Below are 15,521 nucleotides of genomic sequence, written 5' to 3'. Positions count from 1 at the left end.
AGAATGTAAAAATTCACTATAAAAATCATTTGCACACAAGTCAACAGATAAATTAGTTTTACACTTCTCAAAATCCTGGAGGAGGATTGACATTTCTGTACTTCTGTGACTGACAGCCAGCTAGCTTGCTGGTGCTTTTCTTATGCAAACTCCATCACTGACTATCTTTAAGAAAGTCTTGTTATTAATTTACTGTTCCATTCCCACCAAAGTAGATACCTGGGTTCATCAAACTGTCTGCTATGTAATAATTTCTGCTATATAAGATAAAACCACTATCATGGTAAATCCATTGCAAAATAGGATCCTGAGAAGTACTAATGAATTTCTTGCCAAACTGCTTAAATCATAATGACTTTGTCACAAGAACATCATATGTTTATAATCTTGTTATGATACTGAAGCCTTATACAGCTGTTCTTTTGTAATACCTTTGTAGCCAGTTTAAAGCCATCTGTTGCACTTATTGCCAGGTATATGTGATTTAAAGCAGAAGGTCACAAATTTTTGTTGTTGTGACTACACATGCACCTTCATCACACTCATGGTATTTTCTCAGTGCATGACAGTGGAGTCGAAATGGAATCATGTGATTTTTTTATTTGTACATGGTGACTACATATGATGTTCCTCATAGCCACATGTGAGCATTGCTGGTTTAGTTTGTTATCTCTTAATATTTAGATCCTGAAAATTATATAAATGTTGGATTGATCTCCACAGAAGCCAAAGATTGATACAGAGCTTTGGATCTCTTCTAAATGTCGTAACTTTTCCTGTGCTTTTATAAAGCTCAAGTCTTTAACTATAATTCTAGTAAGTACCTACAGGAACACATGATTTTTATCTCCTGGTTACTTAGTGGAAAGCTTGCATTTGGAGATCATCTTATTAAAAGACCAGTGATATATGGATTAAAAAGATTAGAGTTAAGGTTTCATCCGTATCTTGCTACTTATTAATTAAAGGCCTTAATTTGCTTATAGTTTACTTCTTTAATTCCATGTTATGATTGGATCATTGTATTTAGAAGCTGCAACCAAGACCAAGGCTGCATTATATTAAATTCTAAAAAACCACATAGTAAAAGGAAGCCCCTACTTGGCAGTTGAAATAAAACAAGATCCACAGGGACTGGGGAGGGAAAGAAGTACCTTTCCTGACTGACTTAATTATTTTTCTATAGCAGAGTGATTTGTTCAAGGTCATAGAAGAATTAAATTTCTGTATTGGTGAGCAGGTGGAAAAGAAACAGAGGATGTTTAATCTGCACTTTATGTGCTGTTTTTTTACTCATTTCCTATGGAAATAAGTCTTCTGTTATCACGTTTGTGCCTTTCCCTCCCTTTTTTCCTCTCCACCCGTAACTTTTGGATCCATTGATTAATACAAACAAATCTGAAAGAGGAGTAAAAGTTTTAAACAGAACTCTTTCTACAAATTTTGTGAAAGCAGATGCCAGCAAAAGGGAAGAAGAAACCATCTGAATGCCCTAGCTACAGTAAAGCTGCAGCCTAAGTTCACATTCACAGGAGAGAACTACATATATTCCCAGCCATGGGAAAAACTATAATGTCAGATCGGCTCCTTTCCTATTTTGCTATAGGTCTCTAGAGCATAATGCACAGCCATCCATGCTACATACACTAGTATGATTTGGCTCCAATCTGGAGTGAAGTAAGTAGCGTTCTTGGGGAGGGGCCCTGGTGCAGAACGGAGGCTACTTTTCTGCCGCTTCAGGACTTGCACCCTACAAGCCAATGGAGACAAACTGATCTATAGTTTGCTCAGGGATGGAGTTCATTCCTTGGTGCAGATTGTAGAGGTAGCATAGTCATAATCAAAGCAGAACATGCACTTTTCAAACAAAAGGTGCTGATCATTGGAAAGTCGGGCGTATCTGTTCTGATGATTGTGGAACCATTTGTTTAATGATAATGTTGTTCTTTAATACATATGGTAGGGAGGAGGAAGAATTCCTTTGGGAGGGCTTTGGAATCCTTTCTCTCAAACTGTAAGTCACTGGATTGTTTCTTTTTAGGAAGGAATTGGTACATCTTGCATCTTTGATTTTATGCTAATTTTCCTTCATATGGTCTGTTTCTGTTAGAGCCTAGACTGTAGTTCTGCAGTGTGTCATGGTAAGCAGCATGTAGATTAGTGCCATGTGTTAAAGTTGGAAAGTTTCTTCACTTTTTTTGCTTGGTTTGTGGCAGCTTGCATTAAATAGTTTCCCCCTCCCCCTCCCCTTTTTTCTCAGTTGTGTGGTTGGGAATTGTTTTACGGCTTGTGTATCCTGTGGCAGTGTTTAATATTAGTTAGAAGTTTGGCCATACGTACTTCCCTGAAATCTTATGTCGGTTTTCACTGATGGGGATTTCCTGGGTGCTCACATGTCTTTCTTTTGTATCTTCTCTCCAGATACATGTCTTGGGTAATCACAGAAGTGTTATGGTATAAGCTGTGCAGTGTAACTTCTTTAATTATGAGACTATTTGGCCCGTCAAGACTTTTGCTCAACTATCTTGCAGGGAATTTGAGCAAAAGTGCCAAACATGGTTGACTATTAACTTAATGTCATTTATAATTCCTCCTAAGGAGTTCCATCTTGCTATTCCCGACTAAAGCATTTTATGTGTAGTGAGCAGTGTTTTCAACCTCAACATAAGCAGTTTATGTCTACTCTTTATTTTTTCTTCCTCATTGATGATTATGTCTCCTTATAATTAAAAACATCAATCACATCCATTCCCAGCTGAATTTTGCTAGACTAAGTCAAGCTCTTCTCCTATGATAGACTCTTAATTCCTCTGATCATTCTGATAACCCTTTCCACACTTTTTTGTAGGAAGATTAATTTAAACTGGTGGCTAGAACTGTACTTAATATTCCAGAATAGGTCTTGCAGGGCTTTGTATTATACCACGACTACTCTTCCTGCTTCTGGAAATTCCATGTGTAGTATATCTAAGGTCACACATCTTGTGGCTGCTTCACGTTGGTTGCCAATAAGCCTGCCGCGATTGACTGGTTCTCTTCTGAGGCGTACTTTGGTGAGCTTTCTGCTTCTTTGATTGTTTTAATTGTGTTCCTGTAGTTTGTTGTAGCTAACGTTACATGACTGGAGGCACTCTGGCCAGGCCACGTGGTATGAAAGCTTTTAGGCTTGCCTACGGGTATTAATGATGGGACTTGTATATTCCAGCTACTTTTTGGAAGAGGTGGAACATGAATGTTGGATGTATTTAATACCGCATCTGTTGACAGTGTATATAAGGCAAAGGGTGTTTGTCCTTTGCCCCAAGTGTTTATCCATTTTAGCACTGTAAAGAGCCCAGTCTCAATGAAATTGTACGAAATTTACTGAATTCCATTGTAGACGGTAGTACCATGTACCTTTCCACAGGCAGCAGTGCTGACTTCAGTAACTCCTGTCCTGCCCCTCTGTCCACTGCTCCAACCCTTGAGCGGGCCCTAAATGCTATTCTTTCTTTTTTGTTGAGCCTAGATTAATTCCATGCTCTGCTTCAGCGTTGCCCCACAACAGTCTGAACCAGCAAAAAGTGAATGGTGACAAAGGGTCTTAAATGAGCGGCTGGGAAGAGGCTAGACAGGGAAGGGACCACCTGAAGCCCACACCACCACTCCAAGAAGTGTCTGTTGAACTTCAATCTTCAATCCTCCTGCTGGGGCTGTACAGCTGCATGAAAGATGCTGTATGTGGAGTCAGTGAGGCTGCTCAAATGAAACCGAGTCCTTCACCAGTGGTGTTTATGTTTGGCTTAAGAGGTGTGAGCTGGAGCAATAGGCTTACGCTGTAACTCCTTGCGCAAATTAGGTATATGGAGCACAAAAATTTTCACGGTAGTGTTATTTTCTATTCTTACCTCAATGGAGAAATAAACCAAAAATGACACAGCCCTAGAATTACATGAAAAGCATGTACATCCCGTAGGTTATATATAGCGAGATGAACACCTCGGTATTATTTGGGAGGAGCGGGACCTGTGAGTTCAGAGCTGCACCGTAGCCTAAAACACCAAAACAAGAAAAACCCATTTGCAAACAGACGAAGCCTGTACTCAAACACAGATTAGGTAGTATTTGGACAACAAAATGGCTGTGGTTGTGGTTATAGGTGATCCACAGGGGCGCAGCTGGAAGAAGTCGGGGGGAGGGGAGCCCCAACACCGCAATCCGGGGCCGTTTCCGGGCCGCGCTGGGGCGCGGGGGCCGTGCCGCAATTACCGAAAGCGCGTCCCAGGGACTTACTGCGGGGCGCTGCGAGACGCGGGGCGCGCAACCCCGGGGCGCGCAACGCCAGCGGCTGCCTTCCCGGCGAGGCTCTTCGGCCGCCGGCCCGGCTCCGCTCCGCGCGGCGGCGGCTCCGCCGGGCCGGGCCGGGCCGGACCGGACCGGGCCGGGCCGAGCCGGGCCGGGCCAGGCAGCGGCGCTGCACGGGGGCGCGGAGGGGCAGCGCGCGGCCGGCGCGGCGCGGGGGCGGCGCGGGCCCGACGCCCCCCTCGGGGCGGGCGGCAGGCCCGGCTGCCGACGGCGTCGCGGGGCGCGGCGCGCAGGCGCGGGGGGCGCGGGCATGCGCGCTGGGCGGCGGGGAGCCCGATCTGATAGGGAGCAGGGGCTGACACTACCCCCGTGTGGGCGGCGGAACGTCCCGAGGATGACGTGCGGCGTTCTCGAATCCCGTGTCTCGCTCGCTCGCTCGCCGCCGCCGCCGCCGAAGGAAACGGGAAAAGCAACAAGGAGGCAGGAGCAGGCGCGGCGCCATGGCGGCCCTGGAGCGGCCCGTGCCCAGTCCCGAGGCGTTCCTGGGCCAGCCCTGGGCCGCCTGGGTGCGGGAGGCCGCCCCCCCGCACGCGCACGGCGCCGCCCCCCCGCACAGTAAGGGCAGGGACCGGCCCGCGGCTCGGCACGCCGCTCCCCTCCCCCGGAGCGCACGCACGGCGGCGGGGCTGGGGGCCGGGGGCCCGGCCGGCCCGCCCCCCCCCCCCCCCGCCCCCGGGGCCGCGCCGCGGGAGGTGCCGCCCCCCCGGGCGCTCAGCTGACGCGCCGAGCCCCCGGTGCCATGTGTGCGGGAGGCGCTGGCGCACGCCGTGCCGTGCCGTGCCGTGCCGTGCCATGCCGCTGCCCCGCGGCGCGGGCTCCGCCGCTGGGCCGGCGCCGCGGTGGGGGAAGGGGGCGAGGGGGAGGATGCGCGGCGCGGAGGGGCCGGAGGATGCTGCGGGGGGGCCGGAGGGTGCTGCCGCGGGGGGCCCGGCGGTTCCGCTCCCTGGCAGATGCTCCGACCATTGTGCTTTTGCTGTTGCAAATAGAAACACTGCTCACCTCCTCACCTCTCCTCCTCCCCCCGCCAAACAATAAATGCACACCTCTGGGCCCTCGGCGTTTCCTGACTCTGCTTCTCTTCTGCAGGTGTAGATCTAGAAGAGACTGGAAAGGAGGGTGGAAAAAGCAGGGAGGTTATGAGGCTTAATAAAGAAGGTAAGTGGATAGTGCTGGCACACCTCTCTACCTGTCTGTCTCTTGGTGGCTGTGGATGACTGTGGTTTGGCCTTGACTGGGTAGTCTAATAGCATGTGGCTCTCTCTGCCATAAAGAGCGTTTCAGGGCTGGATACACACAGATGACTGTCACTGTGTCAACTTCTTTTGAAGTACCAGTATAACAGGTGTATGTGTGCGACTTGGCAGACGTGGTAAAAGATAAGGCAATTTTAAGTCAAAAGCCAACTACACGTCAGTGGCCATATTGGATTTTTTTTTTAAGACCCTGTCCTTTCTTGGTGCAGCAGTCCACTTGCTTCTGCGTGAAGATAAGCTTATAAACCCGTGCATCAACTTTAAGCATTATATTATCATTGGCGACTGTAGTGAAAAACATTTTCACTCGCGAAGGGAAATGGTCTGTAACGATCTTTGAGTTCATTCACTTTAGCTCAAGTCGCATTTTATTCTTTCATTCTCACTGCTGATTGTGACTTACAGTCAACTGAGCGGCCAACGTCTAATATTATCTTACGTTAGGCTAAGCCATACATATTATGCAAAACCAAACATAATGGGTCATTTGGGCCATAAGGTTTTCTTGTACCATAAGTATGAACAGGCAAATTCCGGGCTAATGGTATTTGCTAATACGGCATGCTTGACACAGGTCTGTCAGTTGTGAGAGGAGAAACTTTAGTGGTGAGCGCAGGCAAATCAAATTTACACATTTTGTTTGCAGCGTGTGTTGTTAACATCATGCTGGGGTAACACCTAATGCAACTAGTGAAATGGTTTGGGACATATTTTTGTGTAGCTTTCTGTTTGTTTCTGTTCTGTTAAGAAGGTGGTATACATATATAACCTTTCTGTCATGAGAAATATTTCTTGTGAAGTCAGTTCATAACAAATGATCCCATCATAGTGAAACTTTGGTGTGACTTACTGATGCTGCGAGAAATCCCGCTATATATGATACACATCATATATATTCTGAAATGATGTTAAGTTTCTCGTTATATTGTAGTTGTCATTATACATGTGTTTAATTTTGAGCATCTTGTCAGCTTAAAGGAATCTTACATTTTCTAAACAAGCTCTTGAAAAAAGAATGAATTAATCAGTAACATAGATTTGTGTGATAAACTCTAAAATTGCATGGAATACACATTAAATAAAATTATTTAAACTACCATAAAACTTCCCTTTTGAAAGACCTTTATAGAGATGCCAAGCTTGATTGTGTTCCTGTCTTGATTCTTACATGCCTGAACCTCTCTATTTTGCTAGCCCAAAAATAAGTTAGAGGCAGAACTGGGATTTTCATGTAGTATATTTATAGGTAAAAGGTTCAAGGCTCAAACGGTTGGTAAGTCTATCAGTAATGTTGAGCATACATTTGATTCAAAAGTAATCGAACAAAAATCTTGCTACTGGAGCTTGGCATTCATAAGGAGCTTAATTTGTTGAGATAAAATGTTTTGCGCCTAGAAGTCCTTGAACACCAATTCTTACTACAAGCTTACTTGAGACATAACGATTGAAGCGCATCCCTACTCCTTAGTCATACCTAATATGCAAATTGTTTCCTAGAATGATTCAGTTTAGATTATTAGCTCGGGTCTCTCGTTGTTTGTTTTTGGGGGGGTTAGACACTCCACCAAGGGAGCTCTATTTAAACTCACTATCCAGAAAAATTATTTCCAAGCAAAATGTAATTTCATAGCCGACATTATGATAGTGACAGGTGTGAAAGCACTTACTAGTTTTTATAGTACTTACATTGTAATACAGTTTAAAAAAACAAAACTGACATATATTTAGAAAATAAAAGGCTTTAGGAATTTTATTGCTCCCAAGTAGTAACTTGCTTTGGATCACTTAGAAAGAACTTTCACAAAGTTTGAATAAATTAGTATGTGTTGAAATATTTCTACTGTATTCACTTAAGCAGTCTGTTAATATAGGTGTTTTTGCCATGCCCATCTGTGTGTCTGAACACCCACTGTAAATCTTCCTTGAGCCTTACCATCCTTATTGATAAAGGTTGGAGAAAAATGTGAAGAGTTAGATTGGTCTGCAGAAAACATTGCTCATGTACTTGCAGAAACGCTTGTGCACTTATTCTGATCTTGCACACATCTGTCATGTGATGTGTTGACTATTTTGTTTGCTTTGTTCATGGACAAGGGTTGTGGTCGTGGTAGGTCTTAATACCAAACCCAACTCATTTTTCTTTGCAACCTTATCTATTTGAGTAGGCCTTCTTATGGCATTTGTGGTGCCAGGGGATTGTAAGCGGTGTCTTAGAAAATTCAGGCTTTATGTGTATAAGGTAACTGGAGGATTATGGACAGGCAGGACTTTAAGTATCAAAAATTACTGGCCTGTTTGATAAAGATAGTGTAAAAACTGATTTTGTCGCATTTACTTCTTGTAGTGTTTGTGTTTTGTCAACTGTAGTTGATACGACCAGATTTATGTGTTCGTTCCCTTATAAGCAGTTAAGCAAGGAGCCTTTTTAGAGTAGTGAAACTCTTTGCAGAGAGCATGGTGGAGGGAAGGGGTGGGAAGATGGTGGTCTCCTCCAGACCACGACAAGGTGGTTCACTTTGGTTTTGTAAAAAAAAAAAATTATGTCAGATGTCAAAAAATGCTTCTAGCTACCTTCATTCCTGCGTTGCTGCCTCCTTTCTGGTTGTGGACTATATGTGTTTAGAGTGATGGGCTACTCTTCCTCCTCCTGTTGACCCAGGCGGGGACCTAGGAGGCAGCGTTCCCCAGTGATAGTGCGGAGAAACACTGCCAAATCTCCGCCTGCCAAAGGGGTTGATACTTCTTAGCACATCCCTGGGCAAAGGGATCGAAGTCTGGCTGTGCTGTTCTTTTCTGCAATGCAAGAGATGCACTGAGGCCACGTGCCCCCTGTGCCCCATCTGTAAGGCAGAAGTAAAGACCTAGAAATATTGCTCACTGCTTTCCTTTATTCTATGGTGTATATGTAGGCAGCACAGAGGGAGAGAAATTTCCTGAACGTTTGTTCAGTTTTGTAGACGGAATTGCTTTTTGCATGCTAATACTTACTTTATGTTTTCCTTTAGCAAGTGCAGTATGTCCATGGTTGACTCTTACGGGCATGTAGATTTGGGGAGAGAGCATTATGAAGTTGCAAATGTTCACAGAAAGTGAAAAATTTTATGCATAAATGTTTGTGCCAGAAAAAAAAACGTATCTGCTTATCTAATCAGGAAGCAGAAACAGAATTGTGTAACTTATCTGACAAATCACTACCAACAAACCAGCTTAGCTAGAAGAGGGGTTATCAGAATTGGAGCAGCATTTAGAATTTATATTGAATTTTTAAAAGTTGAATGGCATATTTGAAGAATTTAAGATTTTCTTGTAGATAGCATGCATAGTAAAAAGAATCTATATTTATTTGACAATTTGTGTCCTGTAAAAAGTCACGGTAACTGTATGCCTGAGATAATAAAAGATCACTATATCTATCAGTCATAACCTGTAAATGATTTTAGATTGATTTTGGAGGCATATGTTTTACTTTATACAACATTTGAGAAAATAGTAGAATAATGTGAATTTTGTTGTCTTACATACAGAACTCTTACTAATAATCAGTTTAGCAAATGTGCAAGCATTAAGTGCTGGGAGTATTTCTAGGTAGGCACAGGCTGTAAAGGAGCAAAGGATATCCTGTGTGTCTTCGTGAACTACAGCAGGGTTAAATATGACCTATGGGTTTAGATCTATATCTGGGTACTTGGTGTCATAGTCAACTTCAGTTTCTCAGTTCAGTGGGTTTGTATTATTGAAGTTTCAATCTGATGATGTGTGTGTTTTGTCTTAGATAATCTTTTCACTAACCATACTGACTCATTATTGTTTAGCATTAAGGATGTTACATAAAAAATTCTATTCTGTTTTTCTGATGTTGTGTTAAAATTCGAGATTCTCTATCCTTATTGTGCAGCCTCAAATTTGACCATTTTACTTGACGATTACACATGCACACTGGAGTTTTAAATCTGTTGGATAGTTGTTTACAATGTATTTTTCTTATTTTGACTTCCCACATAAATATCTGAGGGAAAGCTTTTTTGGTAAATCCTTTGGCAACACCAGAACAAAATTAAAGGGATACTGATTAGTTTTGCTTTCAGTATTTTTTTTTATTCTTCAGAAAAATATCTTGATGATTTTATCATTCTTCATGGGAAAATAAGGCATTAAGGAGGTTGGGAGATGGTAGGGAACACTTCTGTAGGAAAAAAAGCATGTAGCATACAACATTCTACTTTATGAAAAGCAAGAGGAAGAGAACTAAAATTATTTGAGGAGATTGTGAAAGAAGAGAAGACAACAAAAACAGCTGGTTAATGTAAGCATAGCGATTGGAGTTGGTCTTTTTTTTTTGTAATTATTATTTATTTTTTTGTTTACTAGTGGTTTGCCAATGGTGCTGTTTGTCTCCTTTAAAAACATATCAAACAAAAACTTCAGAATAAAACATTCTTGCTTTTCTTAGTTGCCCTCATCTTTCACCTTTTTGTGATGGTAAGGAATGTTGCAAAGGGCTGAGAGGGAAAGAAAATTGTAACAGAGTTTTAAACACATACCCCAAAAGAAAGAGGTGAGGTTATTGAATTTAGACCACCTTAGTTGGGAATTTGGGGTTGGTTTTGGTTTTGCAGTGGGCAAAAGAGAGGGGTGAATGTTGTATAATTTTCTTTCTCTTCCCTGTAAGCTAATAAGATCTTCCAGAGATACTGGTTCTTAAACAGATGTAACATTCAGGCGGAGCTTGTTGAGTGAAAGAACTAAGAATTGGCAGGGTACAAAACTGTGGCTGTTGTCAAGAGAAACTTTTTCTTACCATTCTTATCTTTATGCTGGGAATAAGAATAGTGAGCAAAGGTCCCCATGGGGGTTTTCTTTAGGATGAGAAATGACAGTGGGATTGAATTCTGGTGTGCATTCTGGTGTTCAAATGCCTGATCAGTTTAGTATGTGATATCTGAGTCTGATTCCTCCCCCCCCGGACAGCTTCTGCAGGGGGGTTGGCGTGGCTCCTGGTTGTGGCTGTCACCTCATTTAATGTGTCTCAAGGAACGGTGATAGAGGAAGAATGAAACATTATGTATGATAGTGCCCAGAAATTTAGTCAGAATTGTAGTTTATCCTCATAGTTACATAGTTATTTTCTGAAACCTGTCCTTTAGTTCATCAGCCCACACACTGGATAAAAAGAGTTGAGTAATGGTAATGCTCTCTGATCAGACATTCTGTGTTTTGAATCAGGATTTTGATGTTTTTGAATATGTATCTAAAACTGTTGTTCTATAAATGACTTCTTTAAAAATTCTGGTTTTGTTAGGTGGTACATATCTTGATGGAGTTCAGGTGATATTTCTTCCAGTATTTGTGCAACAGTTATTCTGAAGAGGTTAGTTCTCCTGTAGTTTAAGGTACCTCTTTTGAATGCTGGTGGGGAAACCATGTGTGGTTTTCTGTGAACTGACAGCACTGTCACTAAAGATCTGTCTCTGACATTCCTTCTACTTATTGTAATTTATAACAGGACTTGAGAAAGAGGGAAATGTGTTTACTAGAGTGTACCCCAAGCCCTGTTGTCACCACAGAAAGTGAAATGACTTCTTGTACCTAATTTTGTTTGAGAGAGAAAAACATTTGTGTGTGTTCTTGTTGATCTGCCTTTGTATGTGGTTAATAGTTTATAGATGAAATATAGGTTTCCATGTATAAGAAAAGACTACGCAAGAGTTGAACCGTTTCCATTGTGAAATGGAGTAATTTCCTTGAAATGGGCCTTTTGTTCCTAGTTAATTAAAAATTAGGACATTATCAGGTTCTGTTTTACCTTTGGGGCAAAAAATGTTAGCCATTTAACCAAGGCTGTGCCGTATGAGATGGAAGCAGTGGAAAATCCTATAGAAAACATGTTTCAAATCACATTTTGTTTAGGTTGTGGATCACAGGAGTCCTGTAGGCAGAAAGTGTAAGTTTCTGGTAGTCCCAGTGAAAGTTTAGATTTATAACACTGCATGTATTATTAGGAAAGATCACCTTCAGTAAAAATAGTATATAGATATGAGTATTTCTTAAGGAGTTAAGTCCACCATAAGGTTATATGAGTGCCACGACAATGTGTTATTAAGGGTAATTTTTTAATAACTACCAAGAAAGATTTTCAGTTTATATGGGCATTGATTAAGTTACTGGATCTCTCTGTCTTCCAAGTTGAACTTGATGCAGAAGTTCTTCAGCTTGTCCTTGAAAAAGCTGATTTGGGAGTTAATGGTGCAAGATGCCAGGTAGAGCTGTTGTCTTTAGGTAATTTATATGCCAAAAAAGCTGTGGTGAATGCTGTTGTGACTAAGTAAGGGTGTTTGACAGAGGTCTCTCAGCAAGCCTATAGCAAGAAGTCTTTGACAGTTCTTTTGCTGGATTAGAAAGATAGACGCTATGTGGGTAAAATGATCCAGTTTTTTTATTGTAGTGCTGTGCAGCTGTCTAAGCTGACTCAGATTGGAGATGGAATTCAGGACAGTTACTTAAGACTGATGTAGGGCTAAGGAAAACCAACTGTTGCATGCATAATTTCTCTGTTTTTCTTTTTTGTGTCCCTTTCTATGGTTGAATGTTGATGATTTTAAGGGAGTGGTTTTGTCGTAACTTGTTGTATGGCTTATTAAAAGTTATGCTTGAAAGCCACTGATGTAGCTGGAGAAGTGGGCTTTCTGTTTGCTCTTGGTCTTGTATTCAATATTTCTACTGAATAGTCTATTTCTAGAGATGTCTTCCTTACTTCTGAAATGTTGTGTTTATTATTCAGCAATTTCCTTTCATAATTTACTGTTATATTAATAATACAGCCCTTAAGCCCAACACATCTTCCTATTTATCTGTATTCTTGACAGTAATTAGAATTTAGAATTATTTGGTCTTGCTGCTTTTAGGTTTCTGTGTGCATGTATTTTAAAAATGTGTAGTGTTTGGCAAAAAAGAAGTGGAATTCTCCCAAACCAGAAAGAGCCATCAGCCAGAAGTAGCAAAGAACTCAAAGAGAAAACTAGGTTCTGCACAACCGCTGGTACCGATGTACATCTAGTGCAGTTTCACTTAATCCCCAGTCCCCTCCTGAATCATCTGTAAAACGGAAGCAGTTGTGTTGTGACAGAGCTGCGCACAGTACACAAGGGGTTTAGACTTGCTTCCCTTTCCGTTCCCTTGGAGCAGGTGTTCATCAGAAGAGACAGAAGGGGGACTGATGAAGTAACATCAAGCCATAAGAATGACTGGCAAAGGGCAAGTGTTCATGGGGTTTGATTCTGTGTGGTGATCTTTGCTGTGCTCTTTTCTTTGTTTGTTTTGTGTTTAATTTTTCTCTAATATACCGTGTTTGATGTTTTCTGCCCAGTCATTCTTTTTCTTCCTTTTCCTGCTGCAGGGGCCTAGACATAGGGGGTGGGCAGAGACTGGGAATTTGAAGTTATATTTGGGTTAAACGCTGCTAACGTCATATAAGTAATAGTTGTTGACAGGTTTGTTGTATCAGAAGTGTCTTCTCTACCAAAACAAAACAGAATGGAATGGACCTCTCAATTGTCAGAATAAGGTGTCTTCAGCTTGTCGTTGCTCTGAGCTAAAATGGTCAGAATGGAAGCAGAGATTTACAGAAGTGTAAATCATCATGTGTGTTCATCTTTGAATCTCTGATAGGTATTCTATCCTCAAGTGGCCTTTAGGCTGGCCACTTGTGATTGTCCAGATTAGATAGATTATCGAGTGGTAGTCAGCATATCCAGTTATTTTTTAAGCTGCTCTTGGTTGTGTCTCATTGAGACAGGATGCTACTGATGATTTAAATCTGAAAAGTTTGTTGGACCCATGCCACCACAAGAACCACTGACAGAGCCAAAACCTTGTTTGTTTGGGGCTGATAATGGAGACAGTCAGAGGACAATGATCTGGATTAATATAAGTAATTCATCTGTTACTGCCATCATTGGGGAGGCAGTATTATTATTTGCATGATCCTAATGCCTAGCAGCCCCATCAGAGACTAGACACCACTGTGCAGCGTACAAGTACAGGGAGGAAGGGTGTGTGCATGTGTGTGTTGTGAAATCATTGTGCCGCAGAGAACTAATTTTTTAATATATGACAAAGCAGGAGTTTTAATATTGACAAACAAAAGCACTTAGTTGCTCAACATGCTAGGTGGTAGACTTTAGCCTAAGCTAAAGTGGCTTTCTTAGAACTGTGGCAAGGAAAGCTTTAAGGTGATGTTTGGAGGGCAGTGAAATAGTTTTGGAAGAACTTGGAAGGTATCCTTACTCAAGTGTGGAAATTGGCCTGAATGAAAATACAGACTGGTTGTTAAAAGCTTAGTAAATGGATACTGACATCATGAGCCAACTAGAAATGTGAGTAAATGGTGTGACAGCAAGTAAGATCTGGACAGTATAGTGTAGGTAAGACAGAGGAGCCTGGAAAGCAAAGATGAATCGTTCCCAGTGTTTGAAGTTGGAATAGAGGATTGCACATTGAAGGATGCAGAGAGAGTAATGGTAGATCAGTACGACAGTATAGAAGAAATAACTTTCGGAACAGTGTGAACAAGCAGGATAATGTTTGTCAAGACAAAAAAGAAGAAAATTTTGGTAAGGCCAAAGATGAAGGCCCAGACAAACCTTTAGCTCTGAAGATGTTTAGAGAAGACTTTGTTCTAAGGATGCAAGACAGGAAGAATCATTTAGATATAGACATAGCCTGAATGAATGGATCAAGAGAGAAGTAATTGTCAAAGATGACATAGTATTTCATATCTGAATGATGGGCAAGATGATAATGCTGTCCACAGTGATCAAGAAAGGAGGTGGAGAAAAGAGGGTGGGAGAGGTGAGATCTAAGTTCTGTTCTAGCTCTACTGAGTTGAAGCTGACAGCTACTCAGTGACAAGAGGTGTCAGAAAGATAGGCTGAGATTTTTTGTTTAGACATAAATCTACTCTATTTGAGACCTGTCTCCTTAGTAGCTGAGTTTGTGGATGAAATTCCCAGACATAAGGGAAGGAGCAAAAGATGTAGCACAAAGGAGGAATAAGGAGCCTTCCAGTGACCTGTGAAGGGGTTGGTACAAGGAGGAAGGGAAGCAGGAGAGGGTAGAGTCATGGAAGTCAGAAAAGGAGAATGAATGCTTCAAAAAGAGAAATGCATTTAATTTTTATGAAAAACGCACAAAGGTTATGGATGATGGAAATGATTAACTTATTTTGATGTTGCAATAGTAAAAGGTTTTAGACATTTTAGTGCAAATAGTTTCAGTGGAGTGCAGGGGACAGCTGAAGGGAGTTCACGCTGAAGTTAGAGACAAAAGTGTAATTTGTTATCAAACAGTTAATAATGAGCTTAGACGTGAAAGAAGGATAGAAGGAGGTGTAGTTAGAGAAGCAAGGGGTCAGAGGTAGATTTCCAAACACAGGAAAGACTGATTGGCTGTCCGGCTGTCCTGTTAGAGCAAGACGAGAAAGGAGATGTGAGGTATGGGGTGATGTGAGTGAGGCAAGTGGGAAGAGTGGGACAGATGTGTTTCGTATCTATGGTATGAGGAAGAAGGGAGAGCTATAAGGAAGAGAAAGGGAGTGGGAACGGAGAACGTGAAATGATAATTATGTTTTCTGGCTTTCTCTTGGAATAAATATTTGCATTCTATTGTGGAGAAGGAAATGGATACAAGAGAAAAGGTTTGAGGAGTGAGTCAAAAGTAGGAGGAAAAAAGGATGAAATTGCAGGTGTGGGTTCAGCTCAACTGGAGGAATGGCACAGCTTAGTAAGCAGCAGGAGAGAGAGAGAGAAAAAATGTGCAATAACCTCATTTCCAGACTGGTTTCCCTTTCCACTGCAAATTCCAGGACAGGCAAAAATCAGGCGAAGGAAATGGATACTTAAGATGAGCATGGGTTCAGGATTGGTGGAG

At 42.0% G+C, this 15,521-nt stretch overlaps 2 protein-coding genes across 4 annotated transcripts in view; one reads left to right on the top strand and one right to left on the bottom strand.

Annotated features, from left to right (window-relative positions):
- Positions 1–4,786, bottom strand: part of CDHR3 (cadherin related family member 3) — a 64,950-nt gene extending 60,164 nt beyond the window's left edge. The window contains exons 1-2 of the mRNA XM_072864702.1: positions 4,650–4,786; positions 4,273–4,601 (exon numbers count right to left, since the gene is read on the bottom strand). Coding sequence (XP_072720803.1) covers positions 4,273–4,601; positions 4,650–4,786 — 466 coding nt within the window. The remainder of the gene's footprint in view (positions 1–4,272; positions 4,602–4,649) is intronic.
- The window catches only part of ATXN7L1 (ataxin 7 like 1), a 120,981-nt gene continuing 110,081 nt past the window's right edge, over positions 4,622–15,521 (top strand). For all 3 annotated transcript variants that reach the window (XM_072859482.1, XM_072859469.1, XM_072859475.1), the window contains exons 1-2: positions 4,622–4,899; positions 5,431–5,499. In XM_072859482.1, the coding sequence (XP_072715583.1) occupies positions 4,785–4,899; positions 5,431–5,499 (184 nt within the window). In that variant the 5' untranslated portion in view covers positions 4,622–4,784. The remainder of the gene's footprint in view (positions 4,900–5,430; positions 5,500–15,521) is intronic.

This window comes from Ciconia boyciana, chromosome 1, assembly GCF_034638445.1.
Source record: "Ciconia boyciana chromosome 1, ASM3463844v1, whole genome shotgun sequence".
Lineage (NCBI taxonomy): Eukaryota > Metazoa > Chordata > Aves > Ciconiiformes > Ciconiidae > Ciconia > Ciconia boyciana.
This window is presented reverse-complemented; position numbering and strand designations above follow the sequence as displayed.